A 22,445-nucleotide genomic window follows, 5' to 3' on the forward strand; every position below is an offset into this window, starting at 1 on the left:
GATCTTTCAACTTCCAAAAATAGTGCTGAAACATATAAATCAAACCAGAATGAACCCAAATTTTGGACACAAGTCCCAAATTACATAATAAAGCTATTTCAATTCCCGAAACCACAATTAGAATTAGATATCATCAAAGTCAACTTCCGGTCAAACTTATGAAGATTCCAAACTTTCAAATTTCTAACTTTCGTCGATTAGTGCCGAAACCTTCTAAAAATATCCAAATGCAAATTCAGGCATAAGTCCAAGTCTAAAATCACCAGCCAAACCTAACAGAACCATCTAAACTCCGATCCGAGGTCAAATACTCAAAAGTCAGACTTGATCAACTATGCCAGCTTAAAGCTTCCTAGTTGAGAATCACTATTCCAAATCAATTTTGAATAACCCGAAAACCAAAACTGACGATTGAAAAATGTCATAATACATCATACGATGTTGCTCAAGACTTAAAATAGCTAAATGGAATACAAATGCTTAAAATAATCGATTGGGTTGTTACAATTCCATTTCTAGGTCGGAATCAGAGAGAAATAGGCGACGACTACTAGGGTTTGCAGAAGAGAGGAGAAGGTTTGAGAGAGTATAGAGGCAGCTGAACGGGGAAACGATATATAGGGTTAGGTCGAGGGGTTATGAGGAGAAGGGACGAGTTTGTTATGCGATGTTGTTCATTTAAGGTAAGTGGCCAAGATCGAAGAGGGGAGGGGGAGGGTTAATTGGAATGGGTCGCGACCGAATTTAATAAAGGGGTCGTTTGGTTTGGGCTAAAAGACTGGGCCAGGGTTTGGGCAGTTGGGCCGTTCAAATTGCTCGAAAGTTAGCTCAAAATTGAGCTACAATTTAAATAAACGAAATTCATTAAAAATAATTTGTAAAAATGATTAATAACTATATTAGTTATGCAGTAAAATGCTTGAAAATAATAGCTTAATATTATAAAGATATAAAAATGATATTTTAGAATAAATAATATAATAAACATAATTATGTATAGAATATAGGCTATTATTGTAAATATTATAGATAAAATACAAATATAATTATGCAAAAAGAGATAAAATATTATAAAATGCATAAGGGCATAGAATGATAAATTGGAAGATTAGGTCACCTTAATCCTCAAGTTTTCCATTTTCAAGCTGGTGACAATTACTCTTACGCTGTTTGGCCGTTGAGACCTTTTAGAGTGTGGCCCGGAGGCTCGTTTGGTTGGCAACAATGGCTCTTACGCTTTTGCCTATGGGCTTTTGTAGGCTTTGTTTTTACATCGTTAAGGTATTTTTGAAATGATTTTGCTGAACCGTCATCGGTTTTGGAAGAACCTCGATTTCAAGTCGTTAGCAGCGATGTTCGAGCAAAAACCGGCAATCACACATGAATGAAAAATGATCTAAAACATGTCTGCATCTCACCCGAGCCCCTCGGGACCCCATCTGAATGTACCAACAAGTCCTAAAATATAACGCGGTCCTACTCAATGCCTCAAATCTCGCATAACAACATCGAAACGATGAATCAAATCTCAATTTAAACTTAATGATCTTTCAACTTCCAAAAATAGTGCTGAAACATATCAATCAACCCAGAATGAACCCAAATTTTGGACACAAGTCCCAAATTATATAATAAAGCTATTTCAATTCCCGAAACCACAATTAGAATTAGATATCATCAAAGTCAACATCCGGTCAAACTTATGAAGATTCCAAACTTTCACATTTCTAACTTTCATCGATTAGTGCCGAAACCTTCTAAAAATATCCAAATGCAAATACACGCATATGTCCAAGTCTAAAATCACCATCCGAACCTAACAGAACCATCTAAACTCCGATCCGAGGTCAAATACTCAAATTTCAGACCTGATCAACTATTCAAACTTAAAGCTTCCTAGTTGAGAATCACTATTCCAAATTAATTTTGAATAACCTGAAAACCAAAACTGACGATTGAAAAATGTCATAATACATCATACGATGCTGCTCAAGACTTCAAATAGCTAAATGGAATGCAAATGCTCAAAACAATCGATTGGGTCGTTACAATTCCATTTCTAGGTTGGAAACAGAGAGAAATTAGGCGACGACTACTAGGGTTTGCAGAAGAGAGGAGAAGGTTAGAGAGAGTATAGAGGCAGCTGAACAGGGAAATGATATATGGGGTTAGGGTGAGGGGTTATAAGAAGAAGGGACGAGTTTGTTATGCGATGTTGTTCATTTAAGGTAAGTGGCCAAGATCGAAGAGGGAAGGGGGAGCGTTAATTGGAATGGGTCGCGACCAAATTTAATAAAGGGGTCGTTTGGTTTGGGCTAAAAGACTGGGCCAGGGTTTGGGCAGTTGGGCCGTTCAAATTGTTCAAAAGTTAGCTCAAAATTGAGCTACAATTTAAATAAACGAAATTCATTAAAAATAATTTGTAAAAATGATTAATAACTATATTAGTTATGTAGTAAAATGCTTGAAAATAATAACTTAATATTATAAAGATATAAAAATAATATTTTACCATAAATAATATAATAAACATAATTAAGTATAGAATATAGGCTATTATTGTAAATATTATAGATAAAATACAAATAATTATGCAAAAAGAGATAAAATATTATAAAATGCATAAGGGCATAAAATGATAAATTGGAAGATTAGGTCACCTTAAAAATAATCTAATGAAATAATTAATAAATATTTAAATAAATTACATGCGAAAAAATCAGTTTTAAAGCTCTAAAAATTATAAAAAATACTTATATAACTCTTGTAAATTGGGTAATAATGCAAAATAATATTTGGAAAGTATATGAAATATTTTATAAAATATGAGGGAAAAATCGGATATCAACAGGAGTCGGATTTGAATGAAATTAGTTTGGTTAGACTTGTAATTGAATGGATTATCAAATTTTGTGAGTTTTGTTGGGTTTTGAGTTGCGGGCCCAGGTTTGACTTTTTTGTTGAATTGAGTAATAGATGAAAGATTCGATCTTTGTCATGTAGGTTTGTTTCCTACAGCATTATTTGATTTTTTTGAGTTATTTTTGGCTAGTTTCGAGCCATTCGAAGGTTGATTTGCGCGGGATGCATTTCTAGAGTATCGGTTGTCTTGCTCAGTATTTGATTTGGCTTTCTTAGGTTAAGTAACATATTTAAAGTTGTATTTGAGGGTAAATGTCCCTGAAAACAATGTTATATGAGATGTAGTGGGGGTGACACACTTGCTAGGTGACGGGCATGTGGGTGTGCACCGGTGTAACCATGATTCAAGGTGACATTTAGACTATTACCGGACTTGCTTTGCTGTTATATCTTGTTATATTAGTATTCTCCTTACTTGTTTGATTATTAGAGTTGTGATTCCTGTTATAAGTCATGTTTAGGCTATGTGATTATTTGTTGAGACCTATCGAGACTATTTTTGTTGTTTTGGGCTACTTGATTTAACTATAATTACATACTCGATCATGATTCCTCATTTGCATATCATATATCAGTCTCTATTCATTATTCATTGTTACATTACACGTTGTTGTTTTCCAGATGTGGTACCGTTTGGGCTAAGTGATATGAGATTAGGAGCTCATGAGACTTAAGAGGTTGATGACTGAGATGGGCCTGAGAGCCATGTTGAGAGAGTGTTATGTGGATTGGGTTGCACGCCACAACAAGCCATAATGACTTTATTATTATTATTATTATTATTATTATTATTATTATTATTATTATTATTATTATTATTATTATTATTATTACTACTACTACTATTATTATTGTTATTCTTATTATTATTATTGTAACGACCCGACCGGTCGTTTCATGTGTTACCACATTGTTTTCCCCTTTCTACTTCTTATTATCTTGTTCAGCGGTATTATGTGTTATCGGGTTGGTTGGCTTGGGTTCGGAGAGGTTTTAGTAAGGTTTGAGACACTTAGTCTCTTTTGAGTAAGCTTAAGTTGGAAAAGTCAATGAATATTGACTTATGTGAAAAAAAGGTTCAGATGTGAATTCCGATTGTTTAGATAGCTTTGGGAGATGATTTGGGACTTAGGAGTGTGATCAGAACGTGTTTTGGAGGTTCGTAGTAGGCTTAGACTTGAATTGGCGAAATTGGAAGTTTGGCATTTTCCGGTTGATAGGTGAGATTTTGATATAGGGGTCGGAATGGAATTCCGGGAGTTGCAATAGGTCTGTCGTGTCATTTGGGATGTGTGTGCAAAATTTAAGGTCATTCGGACGTGGTTTGATAGACTTTTTATCAAAAGCGGAATTCGGAAGATTTTTGGAACCTTAGGCTTGAATCAGAAGTGTTTTGGTTGATTCGATGTTATTTGAGGTATTTTGGAGATTGGTATAAGTTTGGGCAGTGGTATATGACTTGTTTGTGCTTTTGGTTGAGGTCATGGGGGCCTCGGGATGATTTCGGATGGTTGACGGAAAGATAGGAATTGGGAATTTACAGGTGAAGTTGAGTCTACTGTCATAACCGCACCTGCGGCTAGGGGATCGCAGGTGCGGGCTCGCAGAAGAGCCCAATGGGTCACAGAAGTGGAAATGGCCATGGGAGCTGGAACCGCAGAAGCGACTGTTTGAGTGCACCTGCGATATGCAGCTGAAGATGAGTCTGCTGTCATTACCGCACCAGCGGCTAGGGGACTGCAGGTGCGGGCTCGCAGAAGCGCCCAGTGGGTTGCAGATGCGGAAATGGCCATGGGAGATGGAATCGCAGAAGCAGCTGTTTGACCGCACCTGCGATATCGTAGGTGCGAGTGTTCGGTCGTAGATGCAGAGTTGAGGTTTTAAGTGGAAACCGTAGATGCGGTGCGTGTGACCGCAGAAACGGTAGCGCAGAAATGAAATTGGGTCGCAGGTGCGAAAACACTGGGCCAAAAGGTATATAAACCCTCCTTCGTGATTTTCAGCCTTTCTTCACCATTTTTAAATCGATTTTGGAGCTTTTTGGGGGATTTTGGAGAAGGAATTAGAGGGAACTTCATTGAGGTAAGATTTTTTATCATAAAACTCGTTCTTATGGTGTTATTTCATTGATTAGGCTTGAAATTTATGGAAATTTGTGGGTAAACATTGAAGAAACTAGGGTTGAGATTGGAGACCTTTGAGTAAGGGTTTGAGGGGTCATTTGTGGTTGGATTTTGGTAATTTTGATATGAATGAACTCGTGGAGTGATAAGGATTCCATTGATGTAATTTTTGTTGGATTCTAAGATATGGGCCCGGGGGTCGGGTTTTGTAAATTTCGGGATTAGTGTTGTAATTTGATTACTTTTGAGTGGGCTTTGTTACCTTAGCATGTTCTGATGATTATGTACTGATTTTGGTTAGATTTGGAGCATCCGGAGGCCGATTCAAGAGGCAAGAGCATCGCAGGCTAGAGTTGGACCGGATAGAGGTAACTAATAATTGTAAATGCTGTCCTGAGGGCCGATTGGGGATCGTGACTTAGTCCATCCCGTATGACTGCTTAACTGCGTATTTGATTGAAAACGTTTTGCTATCATCATGTTTTGGGCTGAATGCCATATTTGGGCCTCATGCCAACTGTTTTAGACCCTTAGGGATTTTACTATTATTCCTCACACACTGTTTTGACTTTGTATTTGTACTCAGTCAAGTTATATTCTACTATCTTCACAACTCAGCCATATTTACTCATTTTTGATATTTTAAATGATATTTTGGGCTGAGCATCATGTTTTACTGTTGCCCAAGTGGCTTGTGAGATTCTAACTGAGTAAGGCCCAGAGCCTGTATTGTGAGGATACCATGGGATCAGGCTGCGCGCCGCAACATTATTATTCTAATTTTTGATTATGAGGCCGAGAGCATGATTTGTGATGCCACGAGATGGCTTGATATGAGGCTGAGGGCCTGTTTGATTATGCCATGAGGTGGCTTGTTTTTGCGTTTGGGCCGTAGGGGCCCCTCCCGGAGTCTGTACACCTACAGTGAGCGCGGGTACCCAGTTTGTGATGTGATATAGCCCAAGGGGCTGATGTTTTTCCATGTTATTGCCCGAGGGGCTGATACAAGTGATTGTGAGATATCCCGATAGGCTGGTTCTGCTGGTATTTTGTTCGAGGGGCTGATTTATGTTTCTATATTTTATCCCTGTTTTCATTCACTCATTTGAACTACTAAAAGATGTTTTAAAGAAGTTTTACTGAACTAAGAAGTTTTTACGAGCTTTTACTATTTTATTGTATTGTTCTGGTTTTACACAACCTTGTTATAGCATTTTGTTGTGTTTTATGTGTTTTCTTATCGCTCAGCTACCTTTACTTTTATACTTACTGATTTGGCATACTCACATTACTCCCTGCACCATGTGTGCAGATTCAGGAGCCTCGGGTCACGCTAGCGAGGGCTGATTTCTTCCAGTAGGTTGTTCGGAGTTCACTAGGTAGCTGCTCGGGGTTCACAGCCCAGTGCTTCTCCCTCCTATATTTACTTTCCTTGTACTAGCTCTGTAATAGACTTTGTAGTCCTTTTTCATACTCTTAGTCGGATGTTTAGAGGCTCATGACTGGTGACATTCCGATGTCGGGTTGTGTTTGTTTCCGCATTTGTTCTATTTCGGGATTTATCACTTATTAATGACTTAATTATGTATTATTATAATTGTTAATTGGTTTGGGAGTTTGTGCCGGCTGGCCTTGTTTCACAAGAGGCGCCATCACGGCCGGTCCGATTTGGGGTCATGACAATTATTGTTGTTATTATTGTTGTTATTATTATTATTATTGTTGTTATTATTGTTATTATTATTATTATTATTGTTGTTGTTGTTGTTATTGTTGTTATTAATATTATTATTTGTTTACCATGAAAATAATAATAACAATTAAATTTGATTTAGTGGTTCTAAAAATACGTGATCTATATCTATGCTAGTTGTTATGCAGTAGATGCTATGTAAAAGACTTAGAAATGAAATAAGGGCTTAAGAGCGAGATGTTAATCAAACCGAATCGCTGCCAATCGGGGCCTCGAGCTTGCCTATTTGAGGGCCTCGGGGTCGAGTCCGAAGCTTGGCTGGGAGCTATCAAAGTTGGTCGATGGGGAATAATAGCTGTAGATGGATCAAAGGCGGCTCTTTATGGCCAATAATGAGAAATAAATGAAGAATGATAAATAGAACACAATAAGTATGAGCAATAAATGAAGTACTGAGATCAAGAGAATATGTTAGAGAGAAGAGAGAATGTTCTTGTATATTTAGTATGGAGCAACAGATGATTACAAAATGATATGGGTCCTCTTTATATAAGAGGGGAAATACCAATATAGTACAAGTGTATTTTTACAAAGATATGGAGATGGGACACGTAACTAATTCCAAGATATGGGCTCAAACTAGCTTGACAGGTCTTGTCGGCCCTAGCTTCACGCCTTGGGAACTCCCCATTTCCTTCCTGTAACTGTCGGGCTCATATGGTTCCGAGGTCGAGCATCCATGGCCCTCGAGGGATGAAACTCGACCGTGATTCCGAGCCTTTGAGGCATCAAAACGATGGAAAATCGGACCCTCCAATTTTACCGTATACAGATAGTCCTCGCATTTCTTAGAGTGGAATGACAAGAAATGACCTTGATAACCATCTTTCTGGATTTCCCACGACAATGTTATACTGATGATGTCATACTTATGACATAGGCTTTTGTGGCACCCGAGGCATCCCACCGCGCTCGTGGTTTCTGGTTTTGGAGAGGCGATTTATCCTCCGCTGCCGCTTTCTTTTTCTGTTGGAGGTACTTTGCGGGGTACTCGAAGCCCAGCACCATATGCATCGAGCGATCGTGTCTCGGCCGGGGTCGACTTTTTTGTAGCTGAGGGAACTAGGTTAGCAGATGTGTGCTCGTCCTTCGAGGAAGCATGACAGCTTCACTTTGTGGTAAGTTTTAGGCATAGGTCTTTCGAGTTTTGTGCCTTCCCTTCATTACTGAGTTTTCTTTTGCAGGCCTTCGACAAGCTTAAGTTCGAGCTGCTTCACCATGAGGCCAGATTGCAAAAAGCTCTAGATGAGGAGAAATCCCTGAGGCTCCTTCGCGATGAAAGGGAAGTCAAATTGGCATTCCTATGGTATGAGGCGAGTCAGAGCTTGAATTATGATAGCTACTTGAAGAAGCAGGTAATTTTTATTCCGCGTGAATGGGCATTCCTCCTTCTAGCTCCCGAAGCAAACGTTCTGTTTATTTCAGTTGCAGAAAAAGGCGGAGGGCTTGGAGCACCTTCAAGACGAGGTTTTCTGAGTCAAGCGTAGGTATGATGAGTTAAAGGCTAAAGCAGATGCTCAGGCTTCAATAGAGGAGGGTGCTCTGGCTAAGGCTTCCGCCTTTGAGGTTCAACTTCGCTTAGCTCGTGACAATAGCCTAGTCCAAAAAGATACGATTGCAAAGCTCGAGACCGAGCTCTCAAAGATAAGGGCCGAGATTGTGGATGCCCGAGTTGAAGCTGTAATGAGCCGAACTAAGGTTGACCAAAAATTGGCGGTCTATTTAAAGGATGCTGCCTATGCTCAAGCTAAGTTGAGAAAGGTCCTTGCCCGTGAAGATTGGAGCAAAGAATAAAATCGGTGTAAGTCTCGGAGGAAAACCCTTGAGGAGATCCGTGCTAGGGGATTTGACCTCCCCGAAGGGTTCGTGCAAGCGAGAGCGGACAAGTGTGGTGCTTGGTTTCTTCTGTCTGACGCCAAGGATAGCGAAGGTGAGGCCCACGGGCCATAGCCCCCAAGGGGAATGTACATTTTTCTTTTTGATTCTGCATAGAGCATTCTCAAAGCATGTTTGTAAATGGAGCTTGTATTTTTTCCGCATGTTTGTATAATGAAGAAACCTTGCAGTTTTGTTTCTCCCGCATTTCTTTTTGCCTTGATTCTAGCCAGATGGACTGGTCTTTGAGCTGAGGGGAATCCTTAGATTCATGGTATGGCCTTGAGGCTTATTGGGCTGGCCTGTAGGCTCTTACGTGCTTTTACTCTTAGGTATATTTAGGCCAACTATTTTGGGCTTAGTCCCCAAGTCGAGCACTGACACGGGCTTATTTAACCCTTAAGTTGTCGAATTTTTAGGCTGGAAACAGTGGCTCTTACACGTTTGGTCGATGCGACTGTTTAGTATATGTGTGGTGGCAACAATGGCTCTTACGCTTTTGGTCGATGCAACCTTTTAGTGTATGTGGGCTGGCGACAATGGTCTTACGGCTTTGCCCTTAGGCATATTTAGTTAACTATTTTGGGTTCAGTCTCTGAATCGGGTTACGACTCAAGCTCATTCGACCCTCAAGTTTTTGAATTGCAAGCTGGCCCTTAGGCTCTTACGTGTTGGGTCGGTCTGACCTTTTATATATGTGGGCAGGCGACAAAGGCTCTTATGCCTTGGGTCAATGCGACCTTTTATATAGGTGGGCTGGTGATAGTGGCTCTTTCGCGTTGGGTCGATGAGACCTTTTATGTAGTTTTTATTTTTCCCTCGATAAGGATTTTTTTAAATAGTATTTGCCTGACTCTTTGACGGCTTAATAAAAAACCTCGATTGTGAGTCGTTATATGGCGATGATCGAGCACCTCGGGAGGTTTGGATCGGAGGCTGAGTATCTCGAAACCGGTGTTTTAGGAGCTAACATGGTCGAAGCTCTTTTGCCTATATCGAGGGTAGCTTGTTTTAACCGGTTCTTTCCGAAGTATATTTGAAGTAATTGAAGGCCTGTGATTTATAGCGACGGGCGGGCGTCCCCGAATCACGTTAGTTTGGATGGTACAGCCTTGTGACCGGAGTCATTTGTGCTTTGCCGGAGCCTTTAAGTCCCGAGTGAAGTAGTTTCGGCATCTATATCGAGGGTATGCCTTTTTAGGGGTCTTACAAGTTCGATATATAGCCGAAACATTGAGATCGGGTTGATGCCTTTAGTAATGTCTTACAATTTTGGATACTTGGTACAAATATGGTTCATGCCTTGCTTGAGGCCTTTCAGATATTGTTGTTGCCTTATATAGGTCTTATGAGACCGAGGCTGCCCGCAAGTGGCCTTATGGCCTCGGGTTTTGATAAGTCGATGGAGATGGTGCTTGATGCCAGTCCCCGAGTCGTCGAGGGTTTCTTGACTAGGGAGACATTACTTGTAAACTTTGTATTGCCTCATAGAGGGCTTACAATTTCGGAATTTCCGACCTGGAGGTCATTTGAGTTTTTGATGCCAGTCCCCGAGTGTTCAGGTCGTCCTTTGGCTTTGGAGCTGTTTTTTGCAAACAATGTCGAGCTTTCTTGATACGCGAAATGATTTTGTTAAGTATTCTTTGATTACTTGGTGTAAGTATACATATCTTTGTTGTTTAAGGGCTCAATTGTTCTATACGGAGACGGTTCGCTTGACCGTTTGGCTCGGTACATTATCTTCCTATCGAGACCCCACTTGATGTGCCTTGGCTTTCTCCAAGTAGGTGACCTTCCGGGGGGATGCCTCCCAGTATTCGAGGTTGATTTCAAACGAAGCCTTGACCTTGTTGAGTCTTCCTTAGGTAGAATATGGATGTTGCCTCGTTAAAAACCTTGCTGGTAAAACCCTTTTCGGGATAAAAACCTGGTCGAAGGAAAAGAGTGTAACATATGCTTTTGAATCCTAAGGCCTTCGAGTTGGAGAATGCTTTGGCCATTTCGATCGTGTACCTGCACTTGGGTCAGCGCAGAATATAATTGAAAAAGAAAGTAAATGGTCATACCTTAGCGAACGATGCGTCGACGATGTTTCGAACCCTGATATGTTTTAGTTGCTTGTGATGAGGACGCGGTACGATCCCCTACTTTGTTTAGTCGGGATAGCCGGGAGTGTATTTTGTTATTATTTTTTTACTGTTTGCTTATCCTTCGACTCCCTCGAAGGTGGAGATGCCGGTGTCGGGGCCATATCGTGTACCGCAAACATTTCTTTCGCTGTATGTTGTTCCCCGTAGAAGGTCTTAATCCTACCTTTTGTGGGTAATTCCATCATCTGATGGAGGGTGAAAGGTACTTCTCTCATGCAGTGTATCCACGGCCTTATGAGTAAGGCATTCTACCTCATGTCTCCCTCGATGATGTGGAATTTGGCATTTTGGATTATGCCGACCATGTTTATTGGAAGGGTGATTTACCCTTTTGTTGTTTTGCTCGCCATGTTGAATCCATTGAGGACTCGAGAGGCGGGTATGATTTGGTCAAGCAGTCCGAGTTGCTCTACTACCCTCGACCTAATAATGTTGGCCGAGCTACCTGGATCCACAAGAACACGTTTAATTTGAAATGTATTCACGAGAAAAGAGATTACCAATGCATCGTTGTGGGGTTGAGACAAGGTCTCGATATTCTCATCGCTGAATGTAAGGGCATCCTTGGGTATGTAATTCTGAGTTCGCTTTTCTCTGGTAATGGATATTTTTGTTCTTCTCATCATGGGCTCTTGTGGGGCATCGATGCCTCCCAAGATCATGTGGATTACGTGTTATGGCTCATTCACTTCGTTCTTCTTGGCCGCTTCTCTTTACCAAAACTTGTTCTTGGCCCGATCGCTGAGGAATTCTGGGAGGTGACTTTTATTGAGTAGTCTGGCTACTTCCTCTCGGAGCTGGTGGCAATCCTCGGTCTTCTGATCGTGTGTGTTGTGAAACTCACAAACTAAGTTATGATTTCTTTGCGAAAGCTCTGATTGCATAGGCCTGGGCCACCTAGCGTCTCTAATTTTACTGATGGCCAACACGATGTCTGATGCATCTATGTTGAAGTTACTTTGACAAGCGAGGTGCCTCTATTGGCCCCGTGTTCCTATCGAATCCGGCTCTTTTGATGAATCCTCAGGGGTTTTAACCTCGGTCCATCCTTCGATCATTGCGGGGTATGTTATGCCTCAAGGTGTTTCTCCTATCGTCGGTGTATGGCTAGTACCTTTCTTTGTTTGGCTTTAGCTCCTTCGCCAAAAGCCTGCTTGGGTATACTGAGCCCAAGGGGGCTCCCAGTTGCTCGTTCTCGGCCTTAATTTTTGATTGGTATCGATTTTGAAGGTCCGACCAGGTCACGGCGAGATATTTGACCAGGTTCTGTTTCAGTTTCTTCAAAGCCACCGAGCTTCGCTCATTAAGAACTTGAGTGAAGGCCTATACTGCCCAGTCGTCGAAAAATGGCGGTAGTTCCATTTGTTCCATTTAAAAGCGAGATACGAACTCTCACAGCATTTCGTTCTCCCTTTGCTTGATCTTGAAGACGTCAGATTTCCTTGTTGCTACTTTGATGGCATCGGCATGTGCCTTTATGAAGGAATCCGCCAACATGGCAAATGAGTATATGGCGTTAGGATCTATGTTGTGATACCACATCATGGCCCTCTTCAAGAGTGTTTCCCCGAACTTCTTTAGTAAGACGGACTCGATCTCGTCGTATTTTATGTTGTTTCCCTGAACTGCACAAGTGTAAGCAGTAACGTGCTCATTGGGGTCTGAGGTCCTATTGTATTTTGGAAGGTCTGGCATTCTGAACTTCTTTGGAATGAGTTTTGGATCCGCTTCCTCTAGGAACGGCCTTTGTATGAACTTCTTCGAATCCACACCCTTCAGGATCGGGGGTGCGCCCGAAATTTGGTCAACCCTAGAGTTGTAGGTTTCGACCTTTTTATTGTTGGCTTCTATCTTCTTTTCGCCCGAATCGATCCTCTTTGTAAGGTCCTCGAGCATCTTTATGATGGAGGGGTCGGCTACCGACTTGTTTTAGCTTGACCTCTCCGGTATCAGCTCGGCCCGGGGAGCCGTCCCCAGCGCTACCGTGCTAGGAGTTTTCTGGTGACTTTGCAGCTAAGCAATCGCTAGCTGTTGTGCCTATAACATTTCCAAAATAATGTGAAGGCTAACCTACCGTTCTTCCCTAGTCGGGGTTTTATGGGCTTCTTGTTGGTCTCCTCGGTGCACGCTCCTCTTAGTGTGGGAGCTTACATCGACGTGTTGAGCATCGCAAGAGACCGCATCCACGGAAATCGATTCTGGTGCGTTCTCAGGGTTTCGTGGTGGAACGCCAGCACCTGGAACATCTACGCCATTTTCTCCGTTTTTCTCAAGATTGTTGTTCTCTGAGTCGGACATTTTTACCTGAAATCAAAGATCTTGGAAAAGAAAAAGCGTTAAAGATAACTTGCGTTATGTAGTTAAACCAGCAAGAAAATAATCACTATTATTTTTAGCCCCACGGTGGGCGCCAAACTATTTACCGTGAAAATGGTAATAATAATTAAATTTGATTTATTGGTTCTAAAAATACGTGATCTATTTTTATGCTAGTTGTTAGGCAGTAGATGTTATGTGAAAGAATTAGAAACGAAATAAGAGCTTAAGAGTGAGGTGTTAATCAAACCGAATCGCTGTCAATTGGGGCCTCGAGCTTGCATGTTCAAGGGTCTCGGGGTCGAGTCCGAAGCTCAGTTGGGAGCTATCGAAGGTTGTCGATGGGGAATAACAGCTATAGACGGATCAAAGGCGGCTCTTTATGGCCAATAATGAGTAATAAATGAAGAACGATAAATAGAACACAATAAATATTAGCAATAAATGAAGTAATAAGATCAAGAGAATATGTTAGAGAGAAGAGGGAATGTTCTTGTATATTTAGTATGGAGCAATAGATTATTACGAAATGATATGGCTCCCCTTTATATAAGAGGGGGAATCCCAACATAGTCCAAGTGCATTTATTACAAAGATATGGAGATGAGACACCTAATTAATGTCAAGATACGGGCTCAGACTAGCTTGACAGGTCTTGTTGGCTCTAGCTTCATGCCTTGGGAACTCCCCATTTCCTTCCTGTAACCATCATCCTCATATGGTTCCGAGGTTGAGCGTCGATGACCCTCGAGGGATGAAACTCGACCATGATTCCGAGCCTTTGAGGCGTCATAATGATCGAAAATCGGACCCTCCGATTTTACCATATACATTATTATTATTATTATTATTATTATTATTATTATTATTATTATTATTATTATTATTATTATTATTATTATTATTATTATTATTGGGGTGCACGCTGCAGCATGCCATATTGGCTTTTGATTAGCGCTTGGGCAGGATCCACCCTTTCAGAGTCTGACATACCAATAGTGAGCACATGTATAGTGATATGTACACATGCTTTGGTGAGAGGCTTATGAGCCAGGCACCCGTACAGTGCTGAGTGATTATGTGTGTGTGTGTGTGATGGAGTGGGGGCATTGAGCCAAACAACTTGAGTATGCTGAGAGTGAGAGTACATGGGGTATCACCGTGAAATCATTCATTTACTCTATATTATGTTGGCATAGAGATGCATTTTCTTCATGCTAGATGATAATGTGATATTTATCATATGTATATTTGACAAGTAGGCATAGAAATTTACTTTCCTCCTGCTAGGTGGTAATATGATAATTAATGACCTGATATGTACATTAACATGTAGGCATAGAAATGTACTTTCCTCATGTTAATTGGTAAACAAAAATTCTTATCTGGAGTTGTGAATGGGAATACAGTTCTTTGATAAACTCAAGTTTAGTTTTTTCTCAATTATGAGATTTGGAATTGATTGTTTTACTTGAAAAGCATGCCTACTATCACGACCCTAAAACCGACCCGGTCGTGATGTCGCCTATCGTGAAAATAGGTCCGCCGACACAAATCCCAAATCATACCATTATTCCATAAAAGTCATTTTTAAGCCATTAATTAACAAAATCTCTTAATATAAGTCTAAATACCCAGTGCGAAAATATAACACAAGCCCGACATTTACTCACAAAGTTCCGAGAAGCTATCCAAACCATAAAAACCAAGTTCCGAGATCATTTACTCACAAGTCAACTTCCGGTTGCCTTTTCCAACTTCCAAATAAGAGACTAAGTGTCTCATTCAACTTTAAGATCACTCTGAACACCACATAACCAATGCAATGTGATGAAATATAGCTGAACAACACACAAGGAATGAGTAATGGGGGAAACGGAGCGGTAACTCAAGAAATGACCGTCTGGGTCGTTACACCCTCCCCCTCTTAAACAAACATTCATCCTCGAATGAGTCAAGAAACATATTTGAAGCGTCAAACAGGTGTGGATATCTGCTCTGTATCTCCCGCTCGGTCTCCCAGGTATCCTCCTCCACGGGCTGACCTCTCCACTGCACTTTCACTGAAGCTATATCCTTTGATCTCAACTTTCGGACCTGCCGCTCCAAAATAGTCACTCGCTCCATATCATAAGTCAAATCACCGTCTAACTGAACCGTGTTGAAATCCAAAACATGAGATGTATCACCAATATACTTCTGGAGATAGAAATATGAAATACCGAATGTACACTCGACAAGCTAGGTGGTAAAGCAAGCTCATAAGCCACCTCTCCAATCCTCCGAAGTACCTCAAAAGGCCCAATGAACTTAGGGCTTAATTTGCCCTTCTTTCCAAACCTCATAACACCCTTTACGGGTGTAACCTTCAGTAGAACCTTCTCCCCAACCATGTAAGACACATCACGAACCTTCCTGTCCGCTTAACTCTTTTGTCTTGATTGCACTGTAGAAGCCACTCCTGAATCACTTTCACCTTGTCCAAAGCATCCTGCACCAAGTCTGTACCAAAAAGCCTATCCTTGCCCGGCTCAAACCAGCCAACTGGATATATGCACCGCCTCCCATATAAAGCCTCATATGGAGCCATCTGAATACTCGAATAATAACTGTTGTTATATGCAAAGTCCGCGAGCGGTAGAAACTGATCCCATGAACCCCTAAAATCAATGACACAAGCGCACAACATGTCCTCCAGTATCTGAATAGTGCACTCGGACTACCCGTCCGTTTGAGGGTGAAAAATTGTGCTCAACTCAACCTGAGTACCCAACTCTCGCTGCACGGCCCTCCAAAACTGCAAAGTGAACTGAGTACCTCTATCTAAAATGATGGAAACCGGGACACCATGCAAGCGAACAATCTCTCGGATATAAATCTCTGTCAACTACTATGAAGAATAGGTAGTACGCACAGGAATAAAGTGCGCAGACTTGGGTAGTCGATCCACAATCACCCAAATAGCATCAAACTTCTTCAAAGTCCGTGGGAGTCCAACTACAAAATCCATGGTGATCCGCTCCCACTTCCACTCTGGAATATCTATTTGCTGAGCAAGCCACCCAGCCTCTGATGCTCATATTTCACCTGCTGACAATTGAGACACCGAGCTACAAATCCCACAATATCATTATTCATTCTTCTCCACCAATAATGTTGTCTCAAATCCTGACACATCTTCGCGGCACCCGGATGGATGGAATACTGCGAGCTATGGGTCTCCTCCAGAATCAACTCTCGAAGCCCATCTATGTTGGCCACACATATCCGGCCATGTACCCTCAATACCCCATCATTACCAATAGTCACATCTCTGGCATCATCGTGCTGAACTCTGTCCTTGAGGACAAGCAAATGAGGATCATCATACTGGCACTCTCTGATGCGATCAAACAAGGAAGACCGAGAAACCACACAAGCTAAGACCCGGCTGGGCTTTGAAATATCCAACCTTACAAACCGATTAGCCAAGGCCTGAACATCAACTACAAGAGGTCTCTCTCCAATAGGAATATATGCCAAACTTCCCATACTCACTGCCTTCCTGCTCAAAACATCGGCCACTATGTTGGCATTCCCCGAATGGTACAAGATAGTAATATCATAATCCTTTAGTAGCTCCAACCATCTTCGCTACCTAAAATTGAGATCCTTCTGCTTGAACAAGTGCTAGAGGCTACGATGATCAGTAAACACCTCACAAGACACATCGTATAGACAATGCCTCCAATTCTTCATTGATTGAACAATGGTAGCCAACTCTAGATCATGAACCGGGTAGTTCTTCTCATGGGGTTTCAACTGACGAGAAGCATAAGCAATCACTCTTCCATTCTGCATCAACACGCACCCAATACCAACTTTAGAAGCATCATAATACACTGTATATGAACCTGAACCTGATGGAAAAACTAACACTGGAGCTATGGTCAAGGCAGTCTTGAGCTTCTGAAAGCTCGCCTCATACTCATCCGACCACCTGAATAGAGTACCCTATTGAGTCAATTTGGTCTAGGGTGATGCTATAGACAAAAATCCCTAAATGAACCGATGGTAATAACCCGCTAAACTAAGAAAGTTGTGTATCGTTGTGGCTGAGGACGGTCAAGGCCAACTCTAGACCGCCTCTATCTTCTTTGGATCAACCTGAATACCCTCACTGGACACTTCGTGCCCTAAGAAAGCCACTAAACTAAGCAAAAACTCACATTTGGAGAACTTTGCATAGAGCTTCTCCTCCCTCAACCATTGCAATACCACTCTCAAATGCTCTGTGTGCTCCTCCTGACTGCACGAGTATACCGGAATATCATCAATGAATACAATAACAAACGAGATAAGATAAGGTCGAAACACGTTGTTCATCAAATGCATGAATGTCACTGGGGCATTGGTTAGCCCAAAACACATTACAAGGAACTCATACTGACCATATCGGGTCCTGAATGCTGTCTTAAGAATATCTGAGTCCCTGATCTTCAACTGGTGATACCCTGAACGGAGATCAATCTTGGAGAACAGTCTCGCTCCCTAAAGCTAGTCAAATAAATCATCAATACGAGGCAAAGGATACTTGTTCTTGATTGTGACCTTGTTCAATTACCTATAGTCAAAATGCACATCCTTATAGCGCCATCCTTCTTCTTCACGAATACAACAGGCGCACCCCACAGTGACACACTAAGCCGAATAAACCCCTTATCAAGGATTTTCTGAAGCTGATCCTTCAACTCCTTCAACTCCGCTGGTGCCATGCGATACGGGGGAATAGAAATGGGTTGAGTGTCCGGCATCAAAACAATACCAAAGTCAACATCCCTGTCCGGTGGCATGCCCGACAGGTCTGAAGGAAACACATCCGAAAAGTCCCTCACTACTAGGACTGAATCAATGGTAGGAGTCTCTGCACTGACACCCTCATGAAAGCTAAGTATGAAAGACAACTTTTCCTAACCATCCGCTAGGCCTTCAGAAATGAAATCACCCTACTGGGAAAACAATTAGTCGAACCTCGCCACTCAATCCGTGGAACACTCGGCATAGCCAACGTCACTGTCTTAGCATGATAGTCCAAAATAGCACGAAAGGTCCACTCGGGTCTCCAAACACCCAATAGTCACCACACACGACCGATATACACGGTCTACCACAACAGTATCGCCTACCGGAGTAGATACACGAATATATGAAATAAGAGACTCGCGGGGCGTATCAAAATAATGGGAAAAATATGATGACACATATGAAAAAGTGGAACCAGGATCAAATAACACAGAGGCATCTCTGTGGAAAACTGAGACAATACTTGTGATCACAGCATCTGAAGCAATAACATCGGGTCTGGCTGGGAGTGCATAGACACGGGCGTGATCACCACCTAATTGACCTCCCCATCTGGGGTGACCTCTAGCTAAGTGTCTTCCACCCCTAGTTGGGTGGGTGGGTGGTGAAGTAACTGGTGCTAAATTCAATGACTGACTCGTCTACTAAGACAAACCCTTAAGACAACGAGGACACTATCTCCACATAATCCCTAACTCTCCACACTCATAACAACCCTCTGGTGCTGGAGACGGGGACTGAAAGGAGCCCCTAGCACCGGGATGACTAGCAGAAGAACTTAGCATGGAAGAGCCCTGAACTGATGGAGCACGGGACGAACTCTGGGCTGGAAGGGCACTAAGTGAGGAATGGCCCTGATAAGAACTGTGAGAACCATGGACCGATGATACCCTAAGATAAACTAGGTGAGCTGACTGAGCATACCTGAATGGACGGCCTCTGTCGTGCTGAAACCGACCCCCATAAGGAGTACCACTAAATCCACCCTGACCACGAGGCCTCTTAGCCTCCCTCTCAACCTTCTCCTGACCACGAACCATCTCAATCTATCGAGCTATGTCAACAACCTCATCAAAGGTAGCACCAGATACTATCTCTCTCTAGTCATGAGCAACCGAAGCTGAAAATCGAGGCCATCTATAAACCTCTTGATCCTCTCCCGGTCTGTGGTAACCAACCAGACCACGTGACGAGCCAACTCGGAGAATCGCATCCCATACTGTGTAACGGATCTATTACCCTGATGAAGGTGCTTGAACTGCCTGCACAGCTCCTCTAGGTGAGACTCAAGTACATACTTCTCTAGGAAGAGAATAGAGAACTGCTGCCAAGAAAGGGGCGCTGCGCCAACTGGCCTATGCCTCTCGTAAGCCTCCCACCAACTAAGTGTAGCCCCGGAGATCTGGAAAGTAGTGAATGAGACCCTACTGGCCTCCAGAATACCTTCGCTCCGAAGCAACCTCTGACACTCATCCAAGAAACCCTGTGCATTCTCACCCTCAACACCACTAAATGTCAGAGACTGAAGTCTACCAAACCTCTCCAATCTGTGATGATCATCCTCTGGCATCACAAGAGCTGCTACACAGACCTAAGCAGCTGTAACCAGCTAGGCTGGAGGTTCCCCTAGTGTTTGAAGTCCCTGCACGACCTGCTCAGGTGTGCAAGTGGCGGGAGTCTGAATGCCTCCCCCGACCTGAGAAATAGTTGCAACCGTAGTAACTGAGACTGCCTAAGCCAGGCGAGTGCACACTGATAGAATCTGGGCCAGGGCCTCTTGAAGGTGTAGATAATAATAGGCATGGCCGGTGCCTGAGCTGGTACTGTTGGAGTGTCCGCAACTAGAACCTGATACTTAATTGGGGCGACTGGTGGATCTGCAGGTGCTGCACTAGCTACTGTGTGGGATACACCCTTACCCCTACCACGGCCTCGACCGCGTCCTCGACCTCTAATGGCCCCGACTGGTGGTACCACCGCGAGACTAAAGGTTCTACAGCCTCCCGAGGATAAGTATAGATGTCTCTGTACCAATACGCGTGACTCTACTAAACCTTCTCATGACTTGTGAGACCTATGTAACCTAGGCTCTGATACGAACATGTCACATCCCTAAAACCGACCTGGTCATGAAGGCACCTATCGTGAAACTAGGCTAGCCGACACAAATCCCAAATCATACTAGTATTCCACAGAAGTCATTTTTAAGTCATTAATTAACAAATCTAAGTCTAAATAATCAGTGCGGAAATATCACACAAGCTTGACATCAGGGTGTCACAAGTCACGAGCAACTACAAGAACTTTTTAAGTACAATAAAGACCAACAAAGCTGGAAGACAATACTAATATAATCAAGGGAAGATATGAGGGAGAAGAATAGGGCTGCGAACGCCATGCAGCTACCTTGTCGACTCCAAGACCTACTGAATTAACGATCAATGCTCGCTATAAAGACCTACAACTCCTGGATCTGCACACAAAGTGTAAGGAGTAATGTGAGTACGCCAACTCAGTAAGTAATAAAAGTAAATGAAAGCTGAGTAGTAAGAAAATAGATAATTCCACGTCATAACACCACAGCAAATACAGTACATTTCCAAAATAGTACCGAAATCATTTATCTCATAAACAAACTCAGTTTCAGTAAAACCTTTACTTTAAAAAATGTTTATCAATAGTTTCAAACAAGTGAAGAAAAAGTGAGTAAAAATGATAGAAATGTAAACAGCCCCTCGGGCAAGACATGTACCATAAAGCGCCCCTCGGGCAAAATATCAACAGAACCAGCCCCTCGAGCTACCTCACAATCACTCGTAATCAGCCCCTCGGGCAAAAACATAGATCAGACTCGGTACCCGCGCTCACTGCGGGTGTTTAGATTCCGAAGGGGCTCCTACAGCCCAAGCGCTATTACAAGCCATCTCGTGGCATAATAAATCAGGCCCTCAGCGTCTCATATATCACAAAAAGTACAACACGTTGCGGCGCGCAGCCCGATCCCATGATATCCTCACAACACAGGCCCTCGGCCTTACTCAGTCAGAAATCTCTCAAGCCACTTGGGCTAACAGTAAAATAGGGTATTCAACCCAAAATATCGTTTATAGGATCAGAATATAGTAAATAAAATCGAGTTATGAAATCAGTAAAACATAGCATGACTGAATGTAGATATTAAACCAAAACAGTGAGGAAACAGTAGTAAAAACCCCGTAAGGGTCCAAACAGTTGGCACGACGTCCAAATATGACATTCAGCCCAAAACATAGTAGTATTTTCAAAAACACAATAGTATCAAGTAGTTTTCAATAAAATACGCAACTTAATAGTCGTAAGGGGCGGACCAAGTCACAATACCCAATAGTGCATGACCCCATGCTCGTCATCTAGCGTGTGCATCACCTCAAAGTAATGAAACAATGTGAAATTCGGGGTTTCATACACCCAGTCTATACATACCAAAATCACGAAAATTGGACCTCGAATGGACCCTAAAATCCCCAATCAAAGCTCTCCAAAACTCAAGCCCTAGCCTTCACTTTTAACCCTTGAATCCCACTAATTTCATGTCTAATCAGTTAGAAATCACCATAGAATCGAGTATTGAGTTAAAAAACCTTACCTCCAAGTGTTACCCCTTGAATCCCTCTTCAATTCCTCTTAAAAAGCTCCAAGTCCGAACATAAATAGTGGAAAAATGGCCAAATTTCGTGAAGGCAAGAATTTATATGTTCTGCCCAAGGGTTCCGCATCTACGGTCCAAATACTGCACATGCGACAAAACGTCTGCATTTGAGGAACTTCACTTAAACACTCTATCCGCACATGTGATCAACACGCCGCACCTGCGGGATCATAGGTGCGACTCACCTTCCGCATCTGCGATGCATCCCCAGCCAACCAACTTCCGCTCCTACGATCATAATGCCGCTTATACGGCTCGCACCTGCGGTACCCAATCCGCGGGTGCGGTTATTACAGAAAAACAGCAGCTTCAGGTGCAACTCCATTTTTCCAACTCTCTGATAACCCGTCGAAATCATCCCGAGGACTTCGGAACCTCAATATGACCTACCAATACATCATATACCACTATTCAAACTTTTTCCAACCTTCGGAATACTCAAAACAACGTCAAAACATCAAATCACCCTCATATTCAAGCCTAAGAATTCTAAAACTTCTGAATTCTGCAAATGGCGTAAAACCTATCAAACCTCATCCGAATGACCTGAAATTTTTCACACACGTCATAAATGATGTAACAGACCTACCCTAATTTTCGGAATTCCAATCCAACCCCGATATCAAGATTTCCGCTGCCGACTGAAAAATGCGAAATTTCTAATTTCGCCAATTGAAGCCTAAATCTACAGCGGACCTCCAAAATACATTCCGAACACGCTCCCAAGTCAAAAATCATCTAATGAAGCTATCCGAACAATTAAAATCAAGTTTCGA

General features: G+C 42.3%; 1 protein-coding gene across 1 annotated transcript; it reads right to left on the reverse strand.

Annotated features, from left to right (window-relative positions):
- Window positions 1–19,071: 19,071 nt before the first annotated feature.
- On the reverse strand, window positions 19,072–19,551 carry LOC138886075 (uncharacterized). The gene has a single exon (XM_070167104.1). The coding sequence runs from the start codon at window positions 19,549–19,551 to the stop codon at window positions 19,072–19,074; it is 480 nt and encodes a 159-aa protein (XP_070023205.1).
- Window positions 19,552–22,445: the final 2,894 nt, after the last annotated feature.

This window comes from Nicotiana sylvestris, chromosome 2 (assembly GCF_000393655.2).
Source record: "Nicotiana sylvestris chromosome 2, ASM39365v2, whole genome shotgun sequence".
NCBI classification, from domain to species: Eukaryota; Viridiplantae; Streptophyta; class Magnoliopsida; order Solanales; family Solanaceae; genus Nicotiana; species Nicotiana sylvestris.

Bases quoted from the DNA above. Each gene is read 5' to 3' on its own strand.
- LOC138886075 (XM_070167104.1), bottom strand. From the start codon at position 19,551: ATGCCAGAGGATGATCATCACAGATTGGAGAGGTTTGGTAGACTTCAG.